General features: G+C 40.2%; 1 protein-coding gene across 1 annotated transcript in view; it reads left to right on the top strand.

Moving 5' to 3' along the window:
* myo15a (myosin XVA) overlaps nt 1-25,403 on the top strand; it is a 160,530-nt gene that overhangs the window by 45,889 nt on the left and 89,238 nt on the right. Inside the window, exons 5-24 of the mRNA XM_033040947.1 lie at nt 743-852; nt 1,592-1,666; nt 3,447-3,543; nt 5,996-6,099; nt 6,344-6,407; nt 7,292-7,405; nt 7,957-8,118; nt 10,229-10,342; nt 11,284-11,342; nt 12,835-12,958; nt 13,822-13,917; nt 14,564-14,695; nt 17,313-17,438; nt 18,561-18,638; nt 19,661-19,797; nt 21,015-21,060; nt 21,541-21,665; nt 22,117-22,234; nt 23,138-23,313; nt 25,181-25,265. Of these exons, the coding sequence (XP_032896838.1) occupies nt 743-852; nt 1,592-1,666; nt 3,447-3,543; nt 5,996-6,099; nt 6,344-6,407; nt 7,292-7,405; nt 7,957-8,118; nt 10,229-10,342; nt 11,284-11,342; nt 12,835-12,958; nt 13,822-13,917; nt 14,564-14,695; nt 17,313-17,438; nt 18,561-18,638; nt 19,661-19,797; nt 21,015-21,060; nt 21,541-21,665; nt 22,117-22,234; nt 23,138-23,313; nt 25,181-25,265 (2,142 nt within the window). The remainder of the gene's footprint in view (nt 1-742; nt 853-1,591; nt 1,667-3,446; nt 3,544-5,995; nt 6,100-6,343; nt 6,408-7,291; nt 7,406-7,956; nt 8,119-10,228; nt 10,343-11,283; nt 11,343-12,834; nt 12,959-13,821; nt 13,918-14,563; nt 14,696-17,312; nt 17,439-18,560; nt 18,639-19,660; nt 19,798-21,014; nt 21,061-21,540; nt 21,666-22,116; nt 22,235-23,137; nt 23,314-25,180; nt 25,266-25,403) is intronic.

Genomic DNA, 25,403 nt, shown 5'->3' with positions numbered 1-25,403 from the left:
ATAAATGAATTGGATATTAATGTGAAGGAGAGAACTTCAAAATTTGCAAATGACACACAACATGGAAGTGTAGTCATCAGTGAGGAAAATAGCTACAGATATAAGCAGGATACAGAATAGCAGGATATCGACAGCCTGGCAGAATGTATCGATGTGATAATAGAAAGGTAAAACAGAATGTGTGAAAGGATACATTTTGGCAGAAAACAATGAAGAGCGGCAACAGGCGAAATGACACTGATCTACGAGACGTGCAGGGACAAGTGTACCTGAGTATATACCTACATAAATAATTGAAAGTACTTGGACATATTGAGAGTGCAGTTTGTAAAACATTTAGGACTCTGGACTTCATAATGAGAAGCAGAGTTCAAAATTAGGGAAGCTATTTTTGAACTGTCAATCCAGCTTCTTTATATAGTCATTCGGTAATCTCTCCCCATCACTGCCGTAGTTAAATGGATGTCTCCCTGTAACTCAGATTCCGTTATGGATTGTGTAGGAAGGAATTGCAGATGCTGTTTTAAACTGAAGATAGACACAAAAACCTGGAGTAACTCAACGGGGCAGGTAACATCTTTGGAGAGAAGGAATGGGTGACTTTTCGGGTCGAGACCCTTCATAATCCATTGTGGATTATTCGATTTGTAATAAATATAGTTCTTTCTTTGTGATTATAGCTAATTGGTCTGTGTGATTTTCTTGGAAAAAATATATAAACATCATTGTTTCTTTCATGCAGACATACATCGGCAGCATCCTCCTTTCTGTGAATCCATATAAAATGTACAACATTTACGGGACTGACACCGTGCTGAAATATAAAGGAAAATCATTTATGGATAACCCACCGTAAGTGCCCAATTACAAGGAGAACGGGAACTTTTCAGTTTCATGGATTGGAAAATGAGTAAACGCATTGTCAGACGGAGTTCAGACGCTGAGAATCACTGGGCTAAGTCGGGTTGCCTTGCTGATTGCTGCTCAGTGATCAGTGCAGGCAACCATGGTGCAGCGGTAGGGTTGTCACTTTACAGAGCCAGATCCGGGTTTGATCCTGACGACAGGTCTTGTCTGTATGGAGTTCGTTCATGCTTCCCATGACCCTGGGGGTTTTCCCTGGTTTCCTCCCACACTCCAAGGGTGCACAGGTTTGTAGGTTCATTGGCTTTGGTAAAAATTGTTAATTGTCCCTAGTGTGTAAGATAGTGCTAGTGTAGAGGGATCGCTGGTCGGTGTGTTACTCGGTGGGCCGAAGGGCCTGATTCCGCGCTGTATCTCTAAACTAAACTAAACCGATGAGCCAGATGTGAGACTGGAAGTTGATACAGACGTTAATGACAGCAAGTTCAGTCGGCAAGATGACAGGAGAATGAGGAAGCGAGGGAAGTTTGTGGAATTAAATTGCATTTATTTCAAAGCAAGAGGTTTGTCAGGGCATGGATTGGATGGATATTATAGCCATTACAGAATCATAGAAAAGGGAAGGACAGGACTGGCAGCTTACTGTTCAAGCAAATAAAGACATAATAAATATTTATATGTAAATTATTGCAGTATTTTGTAATTGCCTCATCCACTCTTCTTGCAGCCACCTCTTTGCCATTGCTAACGTGGCCTACTCAAAAATGGTTGATGCCAAACACAATCAGTGCATTATTATCAGGTAAAGTGTTTTTTGTTGACCATCAATCCTTGGCTTTACTTGAAGGGTCTCTAAATAAATATCTCCTATTCTCCCACTCTATCAATCTTTCATTAACTATTATTTATTTTTGGGAACTTCACACTTTTCACAGTGAGGAAACAAAGTAATTCTTTTTGCACTCATTATCAAGCAAAATAATTAAAGCTTGCGATTTCTTAAGTTATGAGATATCCATGAAGCTTGCTTATCTAATGGGAACCATTCGTAAGTTAACAATGCCCCTCCACAGTTTCTATATTTAATACCATGCTGAGGACAGGCACCAGATCACGGACATCTCCTCATACCTATCCGTTGACCATGACCCCACAGATGAACACCAGATCATCATCTCCCAACTGTTTATGATCTCATCACGCCTGGCGAACCCCCCTTAACAGCCTCCAACCTTATCGTTCCCTAGTCCTGCAGTGCCTTCTATTATCTCCTTCCCAAAATCTACAAACAGGACTGGCTTGTCAGACCCATTGTTTCTGCCCGCTCCTGCCCCACGGAACGCCACAGAAGGATGGCACGGTGGCGCAGAGGTAGAGGTGCTGCCTGATAGCGCCAGAGACCCAGCTTTGATCCTGACTACCGGTGCTGTCTGTACAGAGTTTGTATATCCTCCCTGTGACCTGCGTAGGTTTTCTCCAGGTTCTCCAGTTTCCTCCCACATTCCAAATACGTACAGGTTTGTCGGTTAATTGGCTTGGTCTAATTGTAAATTGTCCTTAATGTGTATAGGATAGTGTTAATGTGTGGGAATTGCTGATGGGAGTGGACCCGGTCTGAAGAAGGGTCTCTACTGGTCCAGCAGTCTGAGGAAGGGTCTCTTCCCGAAACGTCACCCATCCCTTCTCGCCAGAGATGCTGCCTGTCCCGCTGAATTTCTGCAGCTTTTTGTGTCTATTTACAGTAAAAAGCTTGTTCTGATGCTATCCAGACAAATGGCACTGTACACGAGTATAATATCCTCTTGTGGAACAGCACGCAGAGAGTCACCACGTTCCTTAATATCTGAAACATTAATGCAGGTGCTCTCCACAGGTGCTGCCTGCAATCCTTCAGGTTTCCAGCCTCTACAGATATTTTTGCTTGATGCGTTTGAATAGTAGAGGAGTCAAGTCAAACATAGTGAATCACGGAGTACAGTGAATAATTTTGGTCCCTATTATTAAAAAAGGGTAGAGAGGCACTGAAGAGAGAGCAAACAATATTTACGAGTATAATACCAGAATTGTGAATCAGTGGCCATTAGTTTATTTCAGTGTTACATATTCTATTTACCTCTTTGTAGGTCTCATTTGTTTGTGATAAAAAATATTGCAAATTAATTTAAAATAAGTTGTTTGACAGTGAATGGGGAGGGGGGGGGGGATAGACAATGAAGGTGTGAGTTTTAGGCTCTCAAATGCAGGGCTATGAGGCTAGGACATTATATATTGAACCCGCTTGGAATTCTTTCTCCTCTGTGTCTTAGCCCACAGATCTCCTTTGCCACTTTTTCTATTTTTAGTTAATTAACAATAGCCTCTTAACCAACTTCCCCAGATGGCAGAAAATAAATACCCCACCCCTCAGGTAATTACAGTATGCAGTAACGTTAGCCCTTAGTAATCAGTCCAAGTGTGTATTCTTTTCCATGTTTTAGCAGTTAATAGGTGTACAGGTTAGTGCTGCAAAGGCTGTGTGACAGCATATCTACCCCAGAGAGGTGAAGGGACTCTGAACATTATGTGCCTTTCTTTTTCTCAAGTGGTGAAAGCGGTTCAGGCAAGACTGAAGCCACCAAACTGATTCTCCGCTATCTGGCTGCTGTGCACCACAGACACAAAGACAGTGTGACCCACCAGGTAATCTGTAGCAACATTTGATAAAATACATTGATAGACTCCATCCTTTCCAGTAATTAGACACTGCTAAACTTCATCGTCATCTTCTCAAGTGGGCACTCTTAATGTGCAAATTTAGCTTTAATGCAACTCACATTTCCTATCATGTAGCAGGTAATGTAATCGACTGGCGCTTGGAATGATGCCATCATTGCATTTCCCACAGAAGTCCCTTGTTCTCGGGATTAACTCAGTTTAAGTTACCAGGGACCGGTATACAGTGACTGTTCTTCATGACAGTGAGTTCTCATGGGTGTGTGAACTATTTCACACTCGAACCAGGGCAGGAGGGTTAAACAAGCAGTAATTCAGGACAAAATGAATTATGATTACGTTTAGAGGACTAACAGCATTTATAGCCATCCCTTCGATTTTGCTGAAGTCAAGAGTTCACAATTGAATCTCACACCTTGTCATGTAACATTACTTCTGATATTACATTGTATCAATTACCTATCTTAAAACAAGTTGATGGGGTTTCCCATTGATTACAAAATGTAATAAATATTTCTCTAATAGTGATAGCTAAGAACAAGACGACTACATTCAAACTTCCTGAACCCCATTCAGTTAGATTGTGGCTGATCATCGCCACCATTTATCCACATTTATTCCATATCCCTCGATAAATGTACCAAACGAAATTCTATTAATTTCAGAATTGAAAAATTCAATTAACCCCAACATCCATTTATATTTGGAGACAAGTTTTCATAATGACATCAAATTTAGGTAAAACGTGTGTTATTAAATGGTAAACAAAACTGAGAAAACGTCAAGGAAAAACAAAAGTGTTTTTGCCTCTGATTAATTCATTTAAAAGCAACTTCAGCTAATCCAATCATGTCGGGATGGGAACGACCTTATCTACAGTGACAAAGTTGGTAATGGCCCTTTAGTTCACCCAGCCTGTGCCATTAAATTCTGGTACCTTCTGTATTACAATATCTACACTCCTTCTCAAAACCTCTCCAGAGAGAGAGACAAAATATCAGATAAAAATCCAGGCCAAATTTGCTGAAAGTAAGATAGGAATTTTTTTTATTTGCGCTTCCCCAGTCTCTAACAGCTCCAATCTCATCCCGCACGCAAGGAGACCAAAACTAGAAACAGTATCTCAAGTTAGGTCTTATGACCATCTAGGAAAAGAGTAAAATAAAGCTTGTTTGGTTTGATTTGAATGATCTTTGATTGAGTTATTTGTGCTATGTGTTCTATTATTAGTGTTATTTATATCTTCTGCCTCTTTTTCACATTATTGCTCCATGGTCTCTGTGAAGATTGAGGTACAGTACCCACTGCTGTGTGTATCTTTCAAAAAGATCAGAGTGACCTGCACCTCTTCCAACTTCAGGCAATCACTTGAGATGCATTTAAAGTTGCAACATCATCATTGAAAGATGTTTGAGGAACCTAGATATTCTGCAAATACACCAAGCCTATTAGTATCTGCAGAAAAAAAGTTGGTTTAAATAGTAATTCACACTAAAGTGGTATCTTCCACTCGAATTTAATTCAACAATTTAAAAAATATATTCAACTAGTTAGGAAAAGTTACTATGTTATACTAGCTAACTTTGAGTTATTTTAATTCTCACCCAATACCAATTGTTAATATCAATCAAAGGTCTTTGACTACCACACCTCTTGTGTATTTCCTATATTTGAAGATCTTCATGCTGGAGGGCAGATCTTTTCTCCAATCTCTAATGTTAAAAATTGGTTGAAGTTTGAACTTGTGGTCATTGTAAGCATTTTTTTAAAACACAAAATAAACATATGCGAGTTGCATTTCAACTATCTGCTTCAGTGACAATCTCTCTCATCTTAGCTTTATCATTAACAGATGGAGTGTTAATCACTCGGGTCAGGTTTGAGGCATTAGCTATAAATATGTAAGCCAGAATGGTTCAGCGAGACACCAGAAATCTGCTTAAAGAGTTGACTTTGGTAAACTAATATTTCAAAATAGATTAATTTACATGAAATACTCAGCACAGAGTCATGTGCACTCAGAGGGTGGTGGATATATAGTACAAACTGCCAGAGGAGGCAGTTGAGGCAGGTACTATAACAGCATTTAAACACCACTTGGGCAGGTACATGGATAGGAAAGGTTTAGAGGTCACAGGCCAAATGCAGGCAAATGGGAATACATTAGAATGGACATCTTGGTTGGCATTGATGAGCTGGGCGAAAGGCCCTGGTTCTATGCTGAATAACTATGACTACCTGTGGGAGAGAAACAGTTAACACTTAGGAAAGATACCTTTCATCAGTTCAGGGAAAGTTAGGGGTTAAACATTTTATCACATTTGGGTGTAATCATTCGGTCTAAGTGAGCCTTGAGCTGGTGTTTTGTATTAATTTCAGAATGAAGTGGTTGTGATTACCTTCTCGTATTTTTGAACAGATTCTTGAAGCCACCCCCCTTCTGGAATCATTTGGAAATGCCAAAACTGTACGAAATGATAATTCCAGTAGGTTTGGGAAATACATTGAAATTTTTTTGCAGGAGTAAGTACAAACAATTATCTGCTGGTGTAATCAATATCTCCATGTCCTCCTCACCCATTCAGCCCTCACTCATCAATATACCTTGTTCCACTTACCAACCCAACCTTTTACCTCCACTCACCCTCTCACCTTCAAATGGGCCATACCCCACCCTGCCATCTCTCCCCACTACTCCTCCAGTGCCCTGTGCTGAAAGTCTTTTGGTCTTTTTTTTCACAGCACTAATACCAATTTCTCCCTACAGCGGGGTGATATGCGGTGCCATAACCTCACAGTATCTTCTTGAAAAGTCGAGGATTGTGTTTCAGGTGTGTACATTACCATTAATGTAAATGGGTGGTTGATCATTGGCATGTACTTGGTGGGTTGCAGAGCCTGTTCCTGTGCTGTATCTCTCTCTATCTCTCTATGATTCTGATCTACACGGTTCAGGTCAAGCAGGTCAACGCGTTTGATGGTGTGATTAACTGTGCATGAAAAGTGCCTCAAATATATCCTGATCTCTCAAACACTAAAAATGTTGTTGAGATGTGTATTAAGCATGTACTACATCAGAACAGCCACATACGCCCCCTCAAAACACAACATATTTGAAATGGAGTGGTGCTGTAGCGTGAAGTAGCTGTTTCTGATGTATAGAAAGTACTACTAATTGAATCTAATTAAAAACCAGTTGGACTATATTATTATTTAAGAAACCTCAGTGAAGTTATTTTAACAATGGTCAGTTTGGACTCAGTGGGCCAGGGCCAGATTCTACGCTGTGTCTCTAAACTAAACAGAAAAAGTGATATTATTTGATTTATGTAGTGCTCAACAAAGACATATTTCCACAAGTAATGATATTTTGCAAGCAAATCAAAATGTCCATTCAAAGTCCATTCATCAGAATTCATGCTTCCCTTACTGACACAAGTATGATTCATAACCCTTGGATAGTTTGAAGATGTATGCCTTTAAGGCTGATATTATGGAGACTGATCTCCATGTGCAGGTGAGGCCAGCATCAATGAAGAGGACTGCTACAATCAAAGGTACAGGATGGAGGATGAGTCATAGATTAGTGACGGGGGTTACACCATACCGCTGAAAATATTGATGAATTGTGATTTGAATGATCCAGCTCAATACTTCACCCATTTTGCAAAACATTACGGTGATATTATCTTTCTTTATTTTTTTCAATACCTAGGCCAAAAATGAACGAAATTACCATATTTTCTATGAGATGCTGGCAGGACTCTCGAGTCAGCAGAAGCAAAGGTTCTACCTACAGGAGGCTGAGACATATTATTACCTGAATCAGGTACAGTCTTTAAAAAGTTCAGGTATCTGCGTTGTTCATCGCTCAGCAGTTAAATGTGTTCGCTAGTGTAAAAGTAATTATCTGATGTGGTTGTAATTGTCACCTGAGGTGCTTCAACCACACAGTCAGAGTGCCGAAGGTGCTTCCACAATACTGGAGAAAGTATTAGATAACTACATGTAACAGCTTGACTGGTATATCTTGGCTACTGATGCATTTTTACACATTGGTCTCCATTACAGTTGGGGCACATAGTCTTCGTTCAAACTTCATACAGTCTTACAGTCTGGAAACAGGCCTTTCAACTTGCCATCACCGGCCAACATGTCCCATCTACACTAGTCCCACCTGCCTGCTTTTGGACCATATCCCTCTAAACCTGTCCTATCCGTGTACCTAAATGTCTAAATGTTTCTTAAACATGGATGGATGCAAACAGCTAATATCAGATACAGTAAAACAAAATTGGCTGGAAAATAGATCAATGATACATTATTTGTTCAGGCTGCAATACATTTGGAAAACCAATTTAGGCAATGTTTGTTTTTCAGGGTGGAAATTGTGAAATTTGGGGGAAGGATGATGGGGAGGACTTTCTCAGGCTGCTCAGCTCAATGGAGGTGCTTGGTTTTAGCCCAGACGAGCAGAACACCATCTTCCTAATTCTCTCTTCAGTTCTTCACCTGGGGAACGTCTACTTTGAGAAATATGAGGTTTGCTTTTTGAATTATTCATATTTACGCAAATAAAAAAAAGATGACTCAAACACTCATGGGTCAAGCAGCATTTACGGAGAACCTTTTGTCAGGGCTATTTGTCTGTGTGAGTTAATAAAGATGGTGTATTAATGCAGACTGGAATACACATGCTGTTTAATTTCTGATCTGTGCCACCAGCTGCTGGTTTCCTAGGCAAAATCATAATCATCATAATCATAATCATAATTTACTAGCAACATACGAGGAATTAGGTTTGCCATACAATCATACCAAAAAATCAACAAGACTCACAACTACATAGAAATTTGACATAAACATCCACCACAGCGTTTCCTCCACATTCCCCACTGTGATAAAGTCTTATTTGTTTTCCTCCTTTCCTCCTTTCCTCCTGTGGACGGGGGAGTCGAACCATTCGCAGCCGGCGATCGAGCTCCCACGTCAGGGCGGTCTAAGCTCCCGCATCGGGACGGTCAAAACTTCTGTGCCTTAGAGTTCCCGAAATCGGTCCCGAACCAGGGACCGCGAGCTTCACGATGTTAAAATCCGCCGCTCCCGCAGGTTGGAGCACCAAAGGCCGACCCCTAGCAAAGGGATCCCCCACTCCAAGATGTTAAAATCCGCAGGCACTGTGGTTTAGGAGCTCTGGAAGTCGCAAACAAGAGGCCTCCAACTCCACGATGTTAGGCTATAGTGCGGACGGAGATACGACATGGAAAAAGTCGCATCTCTGTCGAGGAAAGAGATAAAAAAAGTTTCCCGCACCACCCCACACCACAAATACAAAAACTAAAGATAAGCTAAAAACATACATTTTACAACAAACTAAAAAAACAACGAATTAAAAAGACAAAGACAGACCGTTGACAAGGCAGCCATCGTGCGGCGCCCCCTGGTGAAAGTTTAAGGATAAAATATTGGGTGGAATTTAATCGAGTGTATTACAATTATCATTTACAGAATAATAGATCTCAATAAAACAGATAAAGGATACAATCTAATTGAGGGATTTTAATAGGTAGTAGACAAAATTATTGATTTGCAAAAGCAGGTTATGGGGCACAATTTAAGTAAAACTATTGGGATGTTCAGAAGTAGAAAGATGTATCTTGTGGTGTTTTATGACAGTTGGCAGCCCAATTTCCCTCCTGGGACAAATAAAGTTCTATCGTATCGTAGAGTTTCAATCTCATCGGGAAATTGCATGATAAATTGTTGAATCAAGGAGATGTACACTTTAATTGTACTCACACTTCATATGATATGATATCATGAATGTTTCTCTGGTTCTAACTTGTACTTTATTATTCGGATCAAACATTTTCCAAACAAACTCGCTGCCAGTTAAAATAAGACTAGACTTGATCACTTGAATAGGCTATTGCTTTTGCTGCTTGGGTCCTCTCTGCCAGGTTCCTTTCTGCTCTTACTTTCACATGGTCCACCCATAACTTATTTTTTTTCCGAGCATGTTATCTTTATTTCATGGTGCTGCATTTGTGAGCACCATTATTCAGCCCAGAATTATGAGCCTGAGTGTCGAATAGTCTGTCACTTTAATTTTCAATTGCACTCATCTCCTTCTTCACTTCTCAAATAGGAGTTTACATAAGCTCAGCGTACTTTGCCTCATTTTCTGACCAGAGATTTCTATACCAATTCAACAATTATAAATAATGTGCATTTCTCGATATTTCATTTCATATTTCCAGCATTCATTGTTTTATTCAGCTCATTATTTCAGATATTTATTCTGTTTGCGCCTTCCTCATATTTGCAGTTTGCCCTCTTATTTTTCTCATTATCTCATTTTTTTGTTACTTAATTTCTCCTAACATATTACAGACCTTCGTTTTGCCTTTTACTCCCCTCGCACATTTCTCTGTATCTCAAAAATACATTGATCTCTTCCCAGTTTTCATGAAAGTTCATCCATTGTATCCATTCAGGTTGAAATCCAGCTCTGTTTCTCTTTCCACATATGCTGCTTGACATCCTGAGTGTCTCCAGTATTTTTCCATTGGATATTTTATTAGCGATTTCCAGTTAGTGTAGTATTTAGCATTGTCCATTATTGCCTTTGCTATGTGCTTAACTGTTACAGACCGATTCGCAAGAGGTGGCATCAGTAGTGAGTGCGCATGAGATCCGAGTAGTGGCTGAGTTACTACAGGTCTCTCCTGAGGGTTTGCAAAAATCTATCACATATAAAGCGACGGTAAGTCAACATTTCTGATGCCACAAAACATGCCACTAATTAAGTTATTTAAAGTCTATCTTCTTTGTGGAAACTTGCTGACTGAGCAGTAAAGCAGCATCTCAGGCAATCTCAGATTTGCGTTACCAAACATGCACTGTACTGGACCACGATCTGTCTTGAGAGTCAAAGAGAAATCCCTACCACCCATTATCTTCACATTAGCAGAAGAGGCACAGAGAGACAACTTTAGAATGAGAGAGTTATATGTGTTTTGCATCATCCTGTGACACCTTAATTTATTATCAAAGATAGATTATCCTGTTTGCAACCAGATTAACTTCATTCTTTTCGTTGTTTTTTATTTACTCTGTTCTTAGGGAATTACATGGAAAAAGAGTGAGGGGTTAGTTAAGGTTTGGCTAAAATTGGAGAATTTAACCTGCCTCAAAATTGGCCTGCAATCCAGTTGACTTCATTGTGTCAATTAGCAGTAGAATTTGATATTGTATATTGTATATGTTATGTTTAATGTTTTGCCTTCCATCACAGTGAGGAGGACTCACTGTGATGGATGTTTATGTGAATTGAATTGTGTTGGTGTGTGTCTTGGTTCTTTTTTTGTATGGCTGCAGAAACCAAATTTCGTTTGAACCTCATGTGAGGTTCAAATGACAATAAAAGGTATTGTATTGTATTGTATTGTATTGTATTGTATTGTATTGTATTGTATTGTATTGTATTGTTATTGATGCGGGCATCCCAATAGCCTCCCCCCACCCGTACCCCCAGCCTTGGTAAATCAGCTGGCCGAGCAGTTCTGTGTCCAGGTGTTTGCTATTAACACCAGGTCATTTCCATTTCCTCTTTGTCATGACAGCATTACTATGCATTTTTGATAATAAAATATTACACATTGACATTGAATTTCAAGGGGCTTTTGTTGTGTTTCTTACCCTCAGGAAACCATGAGGGAAAAGATTTTCACCCCTCTTACAGTGGAAAGTGCCGTTGATGCCAGGTAAGACTGTTACCTTTTCCCGCTTGATATTGACAAGTGAAATCTGACAAAATCATCAAGGAACTTCACCACTTGCACCATTGTTGGTTAGATATGTATTTTTAATAGTGATAAGCCAAGTTGGTTGATATTAGTTAAATGTGGGAAAATTATGTCATGAAGCAAAGAGGAAATTATATAATGGAGAAAAGAGGTTAAAGGGAAATTATGTGATGGAGAAAAGACTGCCATATCCAGCTCAAGCATACAGACATTCGGAGGCTCAGAGATCCCAGGAGTTGATTTCCGGCTCCATCAGATAGCACCCAAGCCTAGGCCTAGTCCTGGTCATGACACGATGATTAGCAACAGTGGCTGAAAATGAAATCTGCCGTTGGACAATTTTTCCCATGTTCACACTGGAAAAGGGTATAATACCACAGTTTGTAGAAGATACAGTCATAGGTTCTATAGGTCATATGGGACAAGAAATATTAATAGCCCAAACCTCTCTGTACTAGTCTCGCAGATGTTCCAATGGTGGCTGACCTTGAACCATACAGCATTGAGAAAGGTCATTTAGTCCACCGTGTCTATGCTCAATGGGTACCCATTGTATTTTCGACGCTTTGCCATAGCCTTCTATTCCTCGGAGATACATGTGTTTGTTTGGACACATGTTAAATTGTGAATTAATGATATGGAGCTGTAAAAACATCCAAAGAGTTTCAAGGACAATGAAATTGCAGAAAGTACGAGGTGTACATTGTGTGTGTGGAAGGTGTGGATGCAAGATTGGAGCAAGTAAAGGTGAAGTGCAGGGAATAGGGTAAGTGCACCGTGTGAGTTGAGATTTGTGAGAGTTGCAACATGTGTATGAAAGGTGAGATAGTACATAAAGAAGGCCACAGAAGTAGGGAAGGGCAGGATAATGGAGGAACTGAAAACCACAAATGAACATTTTAGATTTGAATCTGAGACAATAAGAACCAAAATAGGTTGATAAGTGCAAGCTTGACGTACAAACTGGGTTTGCTCCACAATAGGATACTGTAATAACATTTTTGAATAGACTGGAGTATACAGAAAATGAGATGCTAGTCATGAAGGCACCTGATTAGTAAACTCTGCAAATTGTGAAAATAGTTATGCAGGCTCTTGCCAAATATCGGCATATTACAAAACGGAAAATAGACAATCTTAACTGACTGAGTGCATGTGGGGTTAATTCTTGTTCAATTTGAGACAATAGTCATGGAAGAATTTTGACTTAGAGATGAGGGAATAGATTTTGATCTGTGGCTGAGAGAAATATATTGAACTGCAGGAAATTGTGTTTCATCCATTATTGGCTGGGAAATTGTAGGCAGAGCAGCATCATGAAATATGGGGGTATCTGTGGACCTGAATATCTACAGATGATGTGGCAAAGGGCAACACTGAGATGAACAAAAAACCTCTCCAGTTGATAACCAGTTTTATTTACGTAAGGATTTATTTTATTTTCTTACAGAGATGCTGTTGCCAAGATCCTTTACTCTCTGATCTTCAACTGGCTGACTGACAGGATAAACAGATTGGTTTCCCCAAAGGCAGAAACAATGTCTATAGCTATCTTAGATATTTATGGATTTGAGGTATGTTAAGCATCCAGAAAAAAGAGCCAGTAGGTGATTTCGAGCTAGTCTAGGCTGATAGAAGATTCCCCCCCCCCCTAATTTAAGGTTATCCTATCATAAAAGTACTGGTACTGAAGCATTATGATCTGTGTAAATACCTGTGACATTTGGATGACCAATGGCCCAATATTAGTACACTTGGCTGTGCACACCACCACCTTCCTTAACCAGGGAGGCAGATGCCTCAGCCAGTTCAATTTTGGCATTGGAATAAAGATTTGATAGAGAGTGACAATAAAACGTCACCCCACTCTGTTAAGGGTGCTGATGCAGGAGTTCTATCATATGATTCATGCCCGCTCACTAAGCAGTAGTATCTCATTCTTCCCAAATAGGCCAGTTGTAAAATTGAGTGCAAACCTACTTCACTCTGGTCTTGCTACTTTTTTTACTCACTCATGTTGCTGCCCATCCCGAATTTGTTTTTGCCAAAAAATAAGTAAACCTGGGATTTGTTAATATATTTTTTCGTGGAACTAGTGTAAAAAATATGTTGCCGTGAGCTGACATCTTGGAAATCTTGTTCCAAGTTCATCCAATTAAGTGCAAACCTTCCCTCCTCCACTGACCCTGTTTCTCCCACACATAAATCTTGTTCTATCTTTCAAACGTAGCAGTCAGCTCCATGCCATACCTTCTTGTTGTATATAGAATCAAAGGCAGGAAATGTGATGCTTTGTGATCCAAATTAAAGATCAGCAGGATGTTATGAATAAAGTTTAGAGTTTTCCCTAAATTACTACTGTAATTTACTCTGCTTGCACTTTGCAGTGTCTAACGTCTTGTTTATATAACTAATGCATTTATCAATTTGTTTCCAGGATTTGTCTATAAACAGTTTTGAACAGCTGTGCATTAATTATGCTAATGAGTACCTACAATACTTTTTCAATAAGATCATCTTCAAACTGGAGCAGGTACAGGATGTAATGTTTTAATTTTAATTTTTGGTAGGAGAATAAATCCTGCAATCTTCTTGCCTATTTCAAAGATCATATTCAGATTAGTTAAATGGCATCTACACTAGGGTGCAAGCAAATTATTTATTTACATGAGGTTCACAGAGTAAATAGTATGCCTGATAATGATGGATGCAACAATAAATGCAATGACAAATGTCAAACAGTAGAAAGGTGTGAAGATTGTGATGCAATCTGAAATTGTGCAAAAAAACAAAACAAAAATGCAATAAAGGAATAACCAAATGAGGTAGAGTTAAAAGTATATGGAATTTGTACCTTAGTCACCAATTAGTCACTGTCACCAATTTTGGCCATTGGTTTGAAATGCCCGAAGAGTTTCTTAGAAACTGCCCTAAACACATCATCATTTATAAAAATGGGATGGAGAAATTACAATAGAAGTCTGAAGAAGGGCCTCTACCCGAAGCATCACCCATTTCTTCCCTCCAGAGATGCTGCCTGTCCCGATGAGTTACTCCAGCATTTTGTGTCTATCACAAGAAAACTTTGCTTTCTTTTAGAATTTACCTGTGCAATTTTGCTTGAACGGGTTAATTTTTGTCTACTTGGTTGATTTTAATGTTGCATTTCCATTTTTTAGGAGGAATATATCAAAGAACAGATTGACTGGAAACAAATTACTTTCAGCGACAACCAACCCTGCCTTGATCTTATTTCACAGAAGCCTTATGGGATCCTCAGGATATTGGACGATCAAAGCTCTTTCCCACAGGTCAGACTCATTCCTGTGGTTCTGCTTGTTAAAAACACGATACCTTGCACAAGGACAGAACATTAATCTGAGATCTCTTTGCTTTTCAACTCAATATCTGTCTTTGTCACATCTCTCTCCCTCACTCTCTTCTCATTCTTGGTCTTGGTGTGAAGTCTATGATTCTTGTCAGATCTAGTAAGCTTGCTTCCTCTAATCTTAGCAATGGGCTAAGTGTTCGGCTGGCAACCGGAAGGAAGCCGGTTCGAATCCCGCTTGGAGTGCATACTGTCGTTGTGTCCTTGGGCAAGACACTTCACCCACCTTTGCCTGTGTGTGAATGTGTGTAAATGTGTGTGAGTGATTGGTGGTGGTCGGAGGGGCCGTAGGCGCAGATTGGCAGCCACGCTTCCGTCAGTCTGCCCCAGGGCAGCTGTGGCTACAGATGTAGCTTACCACCACCGAGTGTGACTGAGGAGTGAATGAATAATGCGATGTAAAGCGCCTTGAGTATTAGAAAGGCGCTATATAAATCCCATCCATTATTTATTATTATTAATCTTCAAATCAAGTTCCTGAACTACTTGATCTTAACAGGAGTGAAGCCAAGTTTGCTCTTAAGGCTTGCATACCTGAGCTGGCCATGGCTTGCATACCTGAGCTGGCCATGGCTTGCATACCTGAGCTGGCCATGACTTGCATACCTGAGCTGGCCATGGCTGGCGCATTGGATGCAATATAAGGATGAATACAGAAATAAAGGCAAAGCTCAGATTCATTAAAAAAAATCTCGATCCAGTTACCCATTGATAAGGGCCTGTCCCACTAAGGCAACCGTATTGGCGAGTTTAGGAGACTCTGCGCTCGCTGCAAGCTCGCAGCATGGTCGACACATGGTCGTAGGTGGTCTCTGGTATGTCTCCTTCATGGCCGAGAGGAGTTCCCGCAAAACTTTCTGCAACCAAAAATTGGTCGGCATGGAGAAAATCAATACTTTTGAAGTCGTAGTGCAGTGGGAGTAGGGGAGCCATGTCGTTGTAGGTAGTCGAGGTAGCCGTAGGTAATCTGCTTTGCTGACCAGGTATTTTAATTGGCTCTTTGGAGGAAAAAAAACGTAAGCACGAGTTTTCAGAACGAAGGAAAACCGACCGGTAATGTTAAATGCCTGCTAAACTTCACAGCTGTGTATCTCTGGCTTATTAAAAGTTGTTTGGCTTCTTAAAAGTGTCTCCACTCCTTCTCTCCCCTTCTTCCCCCCCCCCCCCCGCTCTTTTAAAGGACTTACCGTACACTGTGCTAGCCGTCTTTAACCTAGCTGTTAATCGCGGATATCACCTTGGCTTTGCACCGTGTGAATTTCAGACAGCGCTCCCCTGCTTTCCCTGGCCCCCGCCTTTGGTGTGTGTGTGTGTGTGTGTGTGTGTGTGTGTGTGTGTGTGTGTGTGTGTGTGTGTGTGTGTGTGTGTGTGTGTGTGTGTGTGTGTGTGTTTGTTTTTTTGGCCACGCGGTCACGGTGGCGCAGCGGTAGAGTTACTGCCTTACAACGAATGCAGCGCCAGACACCCAGGTTCGATCCCGACTACGGGTGCTGTCTGTACGGAGTTTGTACGTTCTCCCCGTGACCTGCGTGGGTTTTTCAGAGATCTTCAGTTTCCTCCCACACTACAAAGAAATACAGGTTTGTAGGTTAATTGGCTTGGTAAATGTAGAAATTGTCCCTAGTGGGTGTAGGATAGTGTTAATGTGCGGGGATCGTTGGTCAGAGTGGACCCGGTGGGCCGTAGGGCCTGTTTCGCCCTGTATCTCTGAACTAAATTCAGCAAATGTACTCAGTAAGAGTCAGCGCCTTCAGGAACTTCTACGCAGCAAAAGTCAGTAAGTTTAAGAACTTTATCTTCGTGAGGAATAGCACAATCAGATATTGCAGCCCTGTGAAAGCCAGGAACTTTAGGTATGGTGTGACAGGAAGAGCCAATGTCTTCAGGAAATGTGTCCTACTGAAAGCCAATCCCTTCAGGAACTATATCACAGTAAATATTACCAACAATGTGAATAGTACCTGATGAAAGTCAGCATCTTCAGGAGAGGAACCCAGTGGAAAGCTCCACTCTGAAGATCTGTACCCTATGAGATTAAGCATAATCAGAAACTGTACCCTAATTACATCACAATGGACAAGTTGAACTGAAGGGCCTGTTTCCATGCTGTGTGACTCTATATCAGGGTCTGTAGCCCTATGAGATTGCCTAGAGGAACTATACACTAATGTGCATCAATGACTTTAAGAATAGCATCCTGGTGAGAGTCAACAACTTCAGGAACTATACTCCAGACAGACTTTGTAATATAATTGTCCTTGGGATCCCATTCTTTTTTGTATCAGTGAATGCATCTGCCATCCGACTAGTGAACAGGTTCACCGTTGACTGACCGTATCTAGACATCTGCCTCTTCCCCGATTCTCCCTAAAGCGCTAAACATTTCCTGCAATTAAATGCAATGTCAGAAATATTTATCCTCAACTAATCAGAAACCAAATCAAATACATTTTCAAATAAAGGGTGTATTTCAACCATATTATCTCCTGTGGCATTATTATTTCTGTGTGAAATTTGATCATGATATTCTTACAATTTAGGCAACTGACCATACCTTCCTGCAAAAATGTCACTACCACCATGGCAGCAATCCTCTGTACTCAAAGCCAAAGATGCCTCTGCCTGAATTTACCATCAAACATTATGCTGGGAAAGTGACTTACCAGGTACTGACCCGCCTTTATTTATGCTCACTTCACCAATGAGTCAGATTAAAGTGGGGTCAGATTGTTGATTATAAAAAGTGATGTGCAGAGTATTACGTTTTGGTAGAAATAATGAGAAGGGGAAGTATAAATTAAATGGCACCATTTTAAACTGGTGCAAAAAACACTGAGAATGGAGAGTATATATGTACACAAATCTTTGAAGGAGGCAGAACAACTTGAAAGGGTATTTAGGATCCTTGGCTTTATTGGTACAGGCATGGTTTACGAAAACCGGGACGTTATGCTGAACCTGATAAACCACTGTGTTTAACTCTGAGCACTAAAGGAAATATATCAGAGAACATTTGCCAGAATCGGTGCAAGTGAGAGTCTTCAGTTGTGTGGAAGGACACCAAAAGCTGAGATTGTTCTCCTCGGAGCAGTGAAGTTTAAGGGATTTGATAGACGTGGTGAGAATCATGAATGGTTTTGATGGTGTAAGTAAGGGGAAACCGTTTCCAATGGCGGGATAGATCAGCAACCAAAGGACACGCATTTGAGGTAATTGGCAAAAGTATAAGAGAGAACACAGAGAAATATTTTTAACACAGTCGATGTAATACAAATATGCAGCATTAAAAACAATAAAAGCAAATTCAGTAGTTACGTTCAAAAGAGAATTGGATAATTATTTGATGTGTAATTATTTGTATACCTGAATGACCCGCTGAGTTACTGCAGCACTTTGTGCATTCAGTCTGAAGAAAGGTCCAGACCTGAAATGTCACCGATCCATGCTTTCCAGAAATGCTGCCTCACCTGTTGAATTACCCCAGCATTTTGTGTCTTTCTTTGTATACCTTTACATGAGCTGGTACTGGCATGATGGGCTGAATTGTCATATATTTGTGTGTGTCATTCTGTGATATTACAGGAACGATGTAAATAGACCAGAAAGGAATGGGGAGGAGCAATACCTTTATGTTGAGAAATTAGATGACTGTAGATACCACGTTTAGCATAGACCGTCCATATTAAAAATCATTTATTCTGGATTAGCAGTCCTCTTTCACGTCATGCTTCTTTACGCTTTAAGGGATCCGAGTAGAGTCTAATTTCATTCTTGTTTATTTTTAACAGGTCCACAAATTTGTTGAGAAAAATCATGATCAAGTTCGACAAGACGTCATAGAATTGTTTGTGAACAGCAAAATAAAGGTGAGTTGGGAACATTTCTGAAATTGGTAGCTTCGACTCAGTCCCTTGCTTACATTTGGTCTTTAACAGCTGTTGTTTAAATTCATTGTTCCTTATCACGGCAAAGATGCTAAATAGTTCACATGGTTATCCTGGTCAATTGGTGCATGTCATGTACTGACTAGCCTGGGCTATTAATTTCAGCAGCCTCCTTTATATAGTGGAGTAACCTTATGAACAGTCTCAAATGGAGAAAACCTTGAGTTCTAATTGGAACCAAATGCCTTCTCTGGTGGAAATGTTGGAAGTGACACTGAAGGAATTAATTCAGTGCTGAATGGGCTCCCCATCTGGAAGACATTGCGATATTCTATTAACATAACATTCCAAAACATTGATCATTTGATATAATTCCTGTAGGGAATCTGTTAACTACCCACATAGTCCTTAACCTACATTAGTCCAAACTATTCCGAGACCCAATGCAATTCAATGCTCTGATTTATTGTACAGATTTATAGATAACTCCAACCCTTAACTGCAGCCTCAGGCCTATTGAAGGACTAAAATTAACATTTAATTATTACATCTAACCATGAGCCACTAATATTCCAACTTTTATCCGTAAATATTTTTGGACATTTTGCATAATTTGTTCTTAAGCACCATTGCTTCTTCGAATAGACATACCCTATTATGAAAATCTTTTTTTGCCATCGGCAACTCTCAAAAATTCCTTGTCAAAATAAAATATGACAAGTAAAAGTGGATGAGGCAATGGGAAACATGAGCTAAGCAGTCACCAGTGAAATAAAAATGTCAATACTTGTAAAAACAGGAGCAATTTCCTTTGCATCCATATCCAAACATTAAGCATAAACATTACCTCACCCAAACCTAATCCCAACTACCCCATACTCTCCCACTCTCCTAATCCTAATTCATCACAGAACTCATGGGAACCATCAAAATTAACAACTGGATTACATTATTTTAACAAATGAATTAATTTCATGACAGAATATATTTATTTTGTTTATTAGATTCTGACCAGTCTATTCATGGGGCAAACCATGAAGATGATGTCTAATAAGAACAGTACCATCAGCCGTAGGTATGCTCCCACCGTGGCAGCCAAATTCCAACAGTCTCTGATGGAACTGGTGGAGAAGATGGAAAGGTCAGTTTTTGGATATTAACATTGGATTTCCCTTACCTGTTCCAGAAATGACCCTCAAATCTAATCCTAGTCCAGCACCACCTTTTAACAACAATCCAGCACTAAATCTAACCAAACAATAGACCCTAACCTAACATTCCTTGGCTTTTCTGGTGGATATGGTAAACAGCAAAAGTTCATTGGTGTGATATGAAGAAGAGCTGAAAATTCTGCCTGAGCCTTAACATACAATATTCTTTATAACAAAGACCAAAATAGATGAACACATTGGTCCTCTTACCTCTATGGGTTCAAACTGTGTTCGAATGACTGGTATGTTTGCCTATATAGCAAATTCATTCATTATTTGATAATGTTCTGAACTGTCATTGAGATCTGATAAATGTGCACATTTTAACACCTTTTTCAGAGTGGATCACTGCTTTGATAAACTAGGACTCTGGGAAGTGTTGTAGAACAGAGAACCCAGGAGAACAAGTACACTGTTCCTTGACGGTGGAATCACAGGTAGACAGGGTGGTTGTGAAGGCTTTTGGCATGTGTTGGCTGTCAACAGTCAGGGCACTGAGTATAGAAGTTGAGATGTTATGCTGCACTTGGACAAGCCATTGGTAAGGCCGTGCTTGATGTATTGTGTTCAGTTTTGGTCGCCCTGTTTTAGGAAAATGCCATTTAGAGATAGAGAGAGAGATAGCCTTTATTGTAGCTGGATGAGTGCAGAAAGGTTTCATGGGAATGGTGCCAGGACTTGAGCGACTGAGTTATAGGGAGATGTTAGGTAGGCTAGCGTTATTCCTTGGAGAATAAGAGACTGAGGATGATCTTATAGATATAAACCATAAGGGACACACATAGGATGAATTCACATAAGCTTTTTCTCAGGATAGGTGAATCAAGAAGTAGAGGATATATGTTTAAGGTGAGAGGGAAAAGATGTAAAAGGAACCAGAGGAGCAGCTTTTTCACAAAGAGGGTGGTGCTTACAGTATATGGAACGAGTGCTAAAGGAAGTGATTGAGGTGGGTGCAAAAACAAAATGTAATAGGCATTTGCCCAGGCATATGGATAGAAAAGGTTTAGAGGGATATGGATCAAATGTGGACAAATGGATCAGTTTAAGTGGGTATCTTGGTTGGCATGGACTGAAGAGCCTGATTCCATGCTTTTTAACTCTATGACTCAATGACTAATTCATATAATACATTCTGATTTTTCAGCTGCAATCCTTTCTTTGTTCGCTGCATCAAGCCAAATAACAAAAAGGTAAATTGAATTTACGACCTTGTTGACTTTGGGATCTAGAGTGCATTAATGCAGAATTTCTGGCCTGGCATTTGGGATAGAATTAATAAACTATTTGGGACCAGGTATATTGGCATTGTGGTTTTAGGATGCATTAAATGAACTAATAGAAGTAATGATCAAAACACAGAAATGCTGGAACTACTCAGCAGGTCTGGCGGCTAAAGTGAAGAAGAAAACAGGGATAAACTGTAATTTCAGGTGAATTACTTTTAAAAGTTCTGACGCTAAATATCTCCACAAATGCTGCCTTGCCTTCTGAGTATTTCCAACATTGCTTAATATTTTAGGTTTGTAAAAGAGGCATTGGGGTCTGGCGTGGTTTAAGTGACAATGACCTTTACTTTTGTCAATTGATGGCAATCTCAATCAGGAGAATGCTTAACTAAGGTGCCAAAGGTTACACTTCACCATAGCTGTAAGTATGTTTCCTTTGTGCAGGAGCCTGAACTCTTTGAGGTTGATGTTGTCAGCTCACAGTTGCGGTATTCTGGGATTCTAGAGACCATCCGGATTCGTAAGGAGGGCTATCCTGTGAGGATCACCTTTGATAATTTCATCAAGAGGTCAGTATAGGGTCCATCTGTAACAGGAGGTTTGTTTTTAATGCAAATTGTGTTAATATTCATGATTTCTATTAGACTTGCGAAGATTTGGATTTAATTCATTACCTGAGAAGTTACAAATGAAATTAAACATCGCTCATCATTCTCAAACATCCACAGCTCTGATCTTAAAAGGGAGGGAAGATAATTAAAGAAGCAGCTGATTCATGAACAAAATCTAAATCCGAGTCTTTCTTTCTATAAATAAAAACAGTGAATTAAGGAATCAAAAAATAATGTCATGTTTTGACAAAAATGTAGGTGAACACCAAACCAAAGGAAGACCAAACTACTTCTATTTTACAGCATCCTCTGATTACCAGTTTTTAGTTTCGCACATAGTCATTGTTACAGATGAATAAACTGTGTTGTTACTCAGTTGAGATTAGTAATACCAGTATTTTCTTTACAGATACAAAATCTTATTGGGACTTACAAATCAAATAAAGGCAGATGGTGAAAACTGCATTGCCATTTTGAAACAGATTGTTCCTGTCAGCAGAGGAACATACAGCATAGGACTTACCAAGGTCTGTTTAGCAAAGTCAAGTGGACTTTTTACATTTTACATTTCTGTTCCTATAGAAGGGTCGTAATTTTATTTTTATTTTCCAAAAACGTTGATTTCTAGGAATTTATTTTTCCCCATTGTCCCCAAAATACCTTGATCTCTTTTTTCTTTAAGCCATTTTCACCACACAAATATATTGTGACCACCATAATGTTTTGCATGTTCTCCATGTAAAAAACATCCCTACAATCCTGCCTATCTGGTGTCCAAAATATATCTAAGGAAATAAGTTAAAATATATAATTCCAAAGGTAATAACTCTTGCTTGGTGTACAGTTCCACTGAGGATTTTGAAGCCTTTTGAGATTATGTCTATTTTTCCATTGTGGTTCTGGAATTTTAATCCAGACCATCAAATGGGAAATGTTTAGATGTTTCTAAACATTAGGCATTGAAAACTTAAATTAACACATGCTGGAGATTGCGGTGAAGCTGCTGGAAGCTTCCTCATGAGCTTCAATAAACTTTAATAAATGGGCGGCATGGTGGCGCATTGGTAGAGTTGCTGCCTTACAGCACCTGCAGCGCCAGAGACCCGGGTTCGATCCTGACTTCGGCTGCTATCTATATGGAGTTTGTAAGTTCTCCCTGTGACTGCGTGGGTTTTCTCCGATATCTTCAGTTTCCTCCCACACTTCAAAGACGTACAGGTTTGGAGGATAATTGGCTTGGTATAAATATAAATTGTCCCTAGTGTGTGTAGGATAGTGTTAATGTGCGGGGATCGCTGGTCGATGCGGACTTGGTAGGCCAAAGGGCCTGTTTCCGCGCTGTATCTCTAAACTAAACTGAACTAAACTAAAAGCACTGTACATTTGGCAATATGTGTAGAGTGACAAAATGCCATCTGATTTTACCTCAGCTATTCATCAAGGAGAATTTGTACCACACTCTAGACAGTAAACGAGATGGCCTGATGCTCATGGCCTCTCTCACTCTGCAACGATATGCTCGTGGATTCTTTGCCAGGAAACGTTATACAAAGCTCCGGAGAACAACCATTCTGCTGCAGGCTGCGGCTAGAGGCTACATTACCAGGTAAGAGTGAAACCTTGTATCTAAAAAGTAGAGGTTAATCTGATGTTAGAACTGAGAACCGTAAACAATTTGAGAGGAGAAATGAATGAATTGAAGTGCAGCCATAATTTTATTAAATGGAAAAGCAGTAATGAAGGGCTGAATGGCCTGCTCTTGATTCTAATTGGTATTGAATTTGTGTAAGGGCCTACGGAGCTGTGGTGCAGTCAGTGAATGCACCGTGACGAGGCTGTGAGCACTGACACCTTCAGAGCATGAGGGTCTAAGGTGACTATTTTGCAATTGGATGACTGGTTGCAATACAGTATGGACTCGTGTCAACCCACCTGTCCGCATGCAGTTTAATATCCATGCCTTCCCAGGATACAGATGAGCTTGGGCCAAGCCCACCCAGTTGTCTCCATGTTTCAGTGAGGTAGATTAGCAATGTTGTGGGTCCTAACGTGCATGACAGAGCTCACAAATCATTCAGTCATACATCAAGGGAATGGACATTTACCTTAAGGCAAACAACACTACAGAGGATGAAGGAAACAGTAATAGCATTGTGTGAGTATAAAAAAAAAAGCAATATCCCTGGTGTAAGTATTTAACACTCATCTGCAGCCCCTGCCATTAGACAGTATTATTGCCTTGCCCAAGGCAGCGTGGAGCTATAGAGAGGAGAGCATCGAGAGGTCATCAGTATTGGTGTTGGCATTGGTTTATTATTGTCACATGTACTGAGATGTAGGAAAGATGTTGTTTGCATGCATCCAAATAAATCAGATAATATTATGCATTAATGCAATTAAGCCATACACAAATGCAACAGGTAGAGCAAAGAGAATAATACCAGATTGTAAAATATAGCTTTCAGCATTGTAGTATTACAGTACCAGAGGACTATAATGAAGCAGGTTGGAAGGTTGAGCCTGTACCCTAGCTTATGGGAGAACTATTCAGAAGTCTGATAACAGAGGGGAAGAAGCTGTTCCTGAGTCTGGTTGTACGTGCTTTCAAACCTTTGTATCTTCTGCCCGACAGGAGCAGGGAGAAGAGGGAATAACTGGGGTGAAAAAGGTCCTTGATTATGTTGGCTGCTTTTCCAAGGCAGCGTGTGGTGTAGATGGAGTCAATGGTGGGGAGGCTGGACTGTGTGATGGATTGGGCTACATTCACAATTCTCTGCAATTTCTTGAGGCCTTGGGCAGAGCTGTTCCCAAACCAAGCTGCGATGCACCTGATAGTATGCTTTCTACGGTGTATCTGTAGAAGGTAGTAAAAGTTGTTGCGGACAGGTCAAATGTCCAAAATCTCGAGCGGAAGTAAAGGTGATGCTGTGCTTTGCTGGCCATAGCCTCAGTGGGGTTGTTTCAGGCCAATTTGTTGACAATATTTACGACAAGAACCATTTCAACTTCGGCACCAGTAATGCTGTTCTTAGTTTTGCAAGTACTGAGCAGCAGTTCCCAGGAACTAATGGACTACCAAAACAGTGCTATTATTTTAGTTTAGAGACACAACGTGGAAACAGGCCCTTCTGCTCACTGAGTCTACGCTGACAATCGATCACCCTACACTAGATCTATGTTATCCCACTTTCGAACTTACACACCAGGAACAATTTACAGAAACCAACCAACCTAAAAAACCTGCATGTCTTTGGAGTGTGGGAGGAAACCGGAGCTCCCAGAGAAAATCCATGCAGTCACAGGAAGAACATGCAAACTCCACACAGACAGTGCCCGTAGTTAGGACTCTGGCGTTATGAGGTAGTAGCTCTACCACTGTGCCCCACTTTTTAGAGTTTTGTGAAGCATGTTGCGAGAATGACGGGAGAAAGAATGCCCTTCAAATCTTTTCTTCACTTTGTTTGTCTTTACAGGAAAAAATTCAAAAAGTATAAGCAAAGCTTGATTAAAGTCCGATCCGTTGTTCTCATGTTTACAAATCGTAGGAGATTCCTCAGGGTGAGTTGGAACACTGGATGGTCATTTCACATATTGGCATCAAAGATGCCCAGTCTAAGCCCACCTTGTCTATCGTTTCCTCCTTCGTCTGGTTCATGTGCACATGGTCTATTTTGTCTGCATCCTTCCAATTTTATT

This window comes from Amblyraja radiata, chromosome 22 (genome assembly GCF_010909765.2).
Source record: "Amblyraja radiata isolate CabotCenter1 chromosome 22, sAmbRad1.1.pri, whole genome shotgun sequence".
In the NCBI taxonomy this organism is placed as follows: domain Eukaryota; kingdom Metazoa; phylum Chordata; class Chondrichthyes; order Rajiformes; family Rajidae; genus Amblyraja; species Amblyraja radiata.
This window is presented reverse-complemented; position numbering and strand designations above follow the sequence as displayed.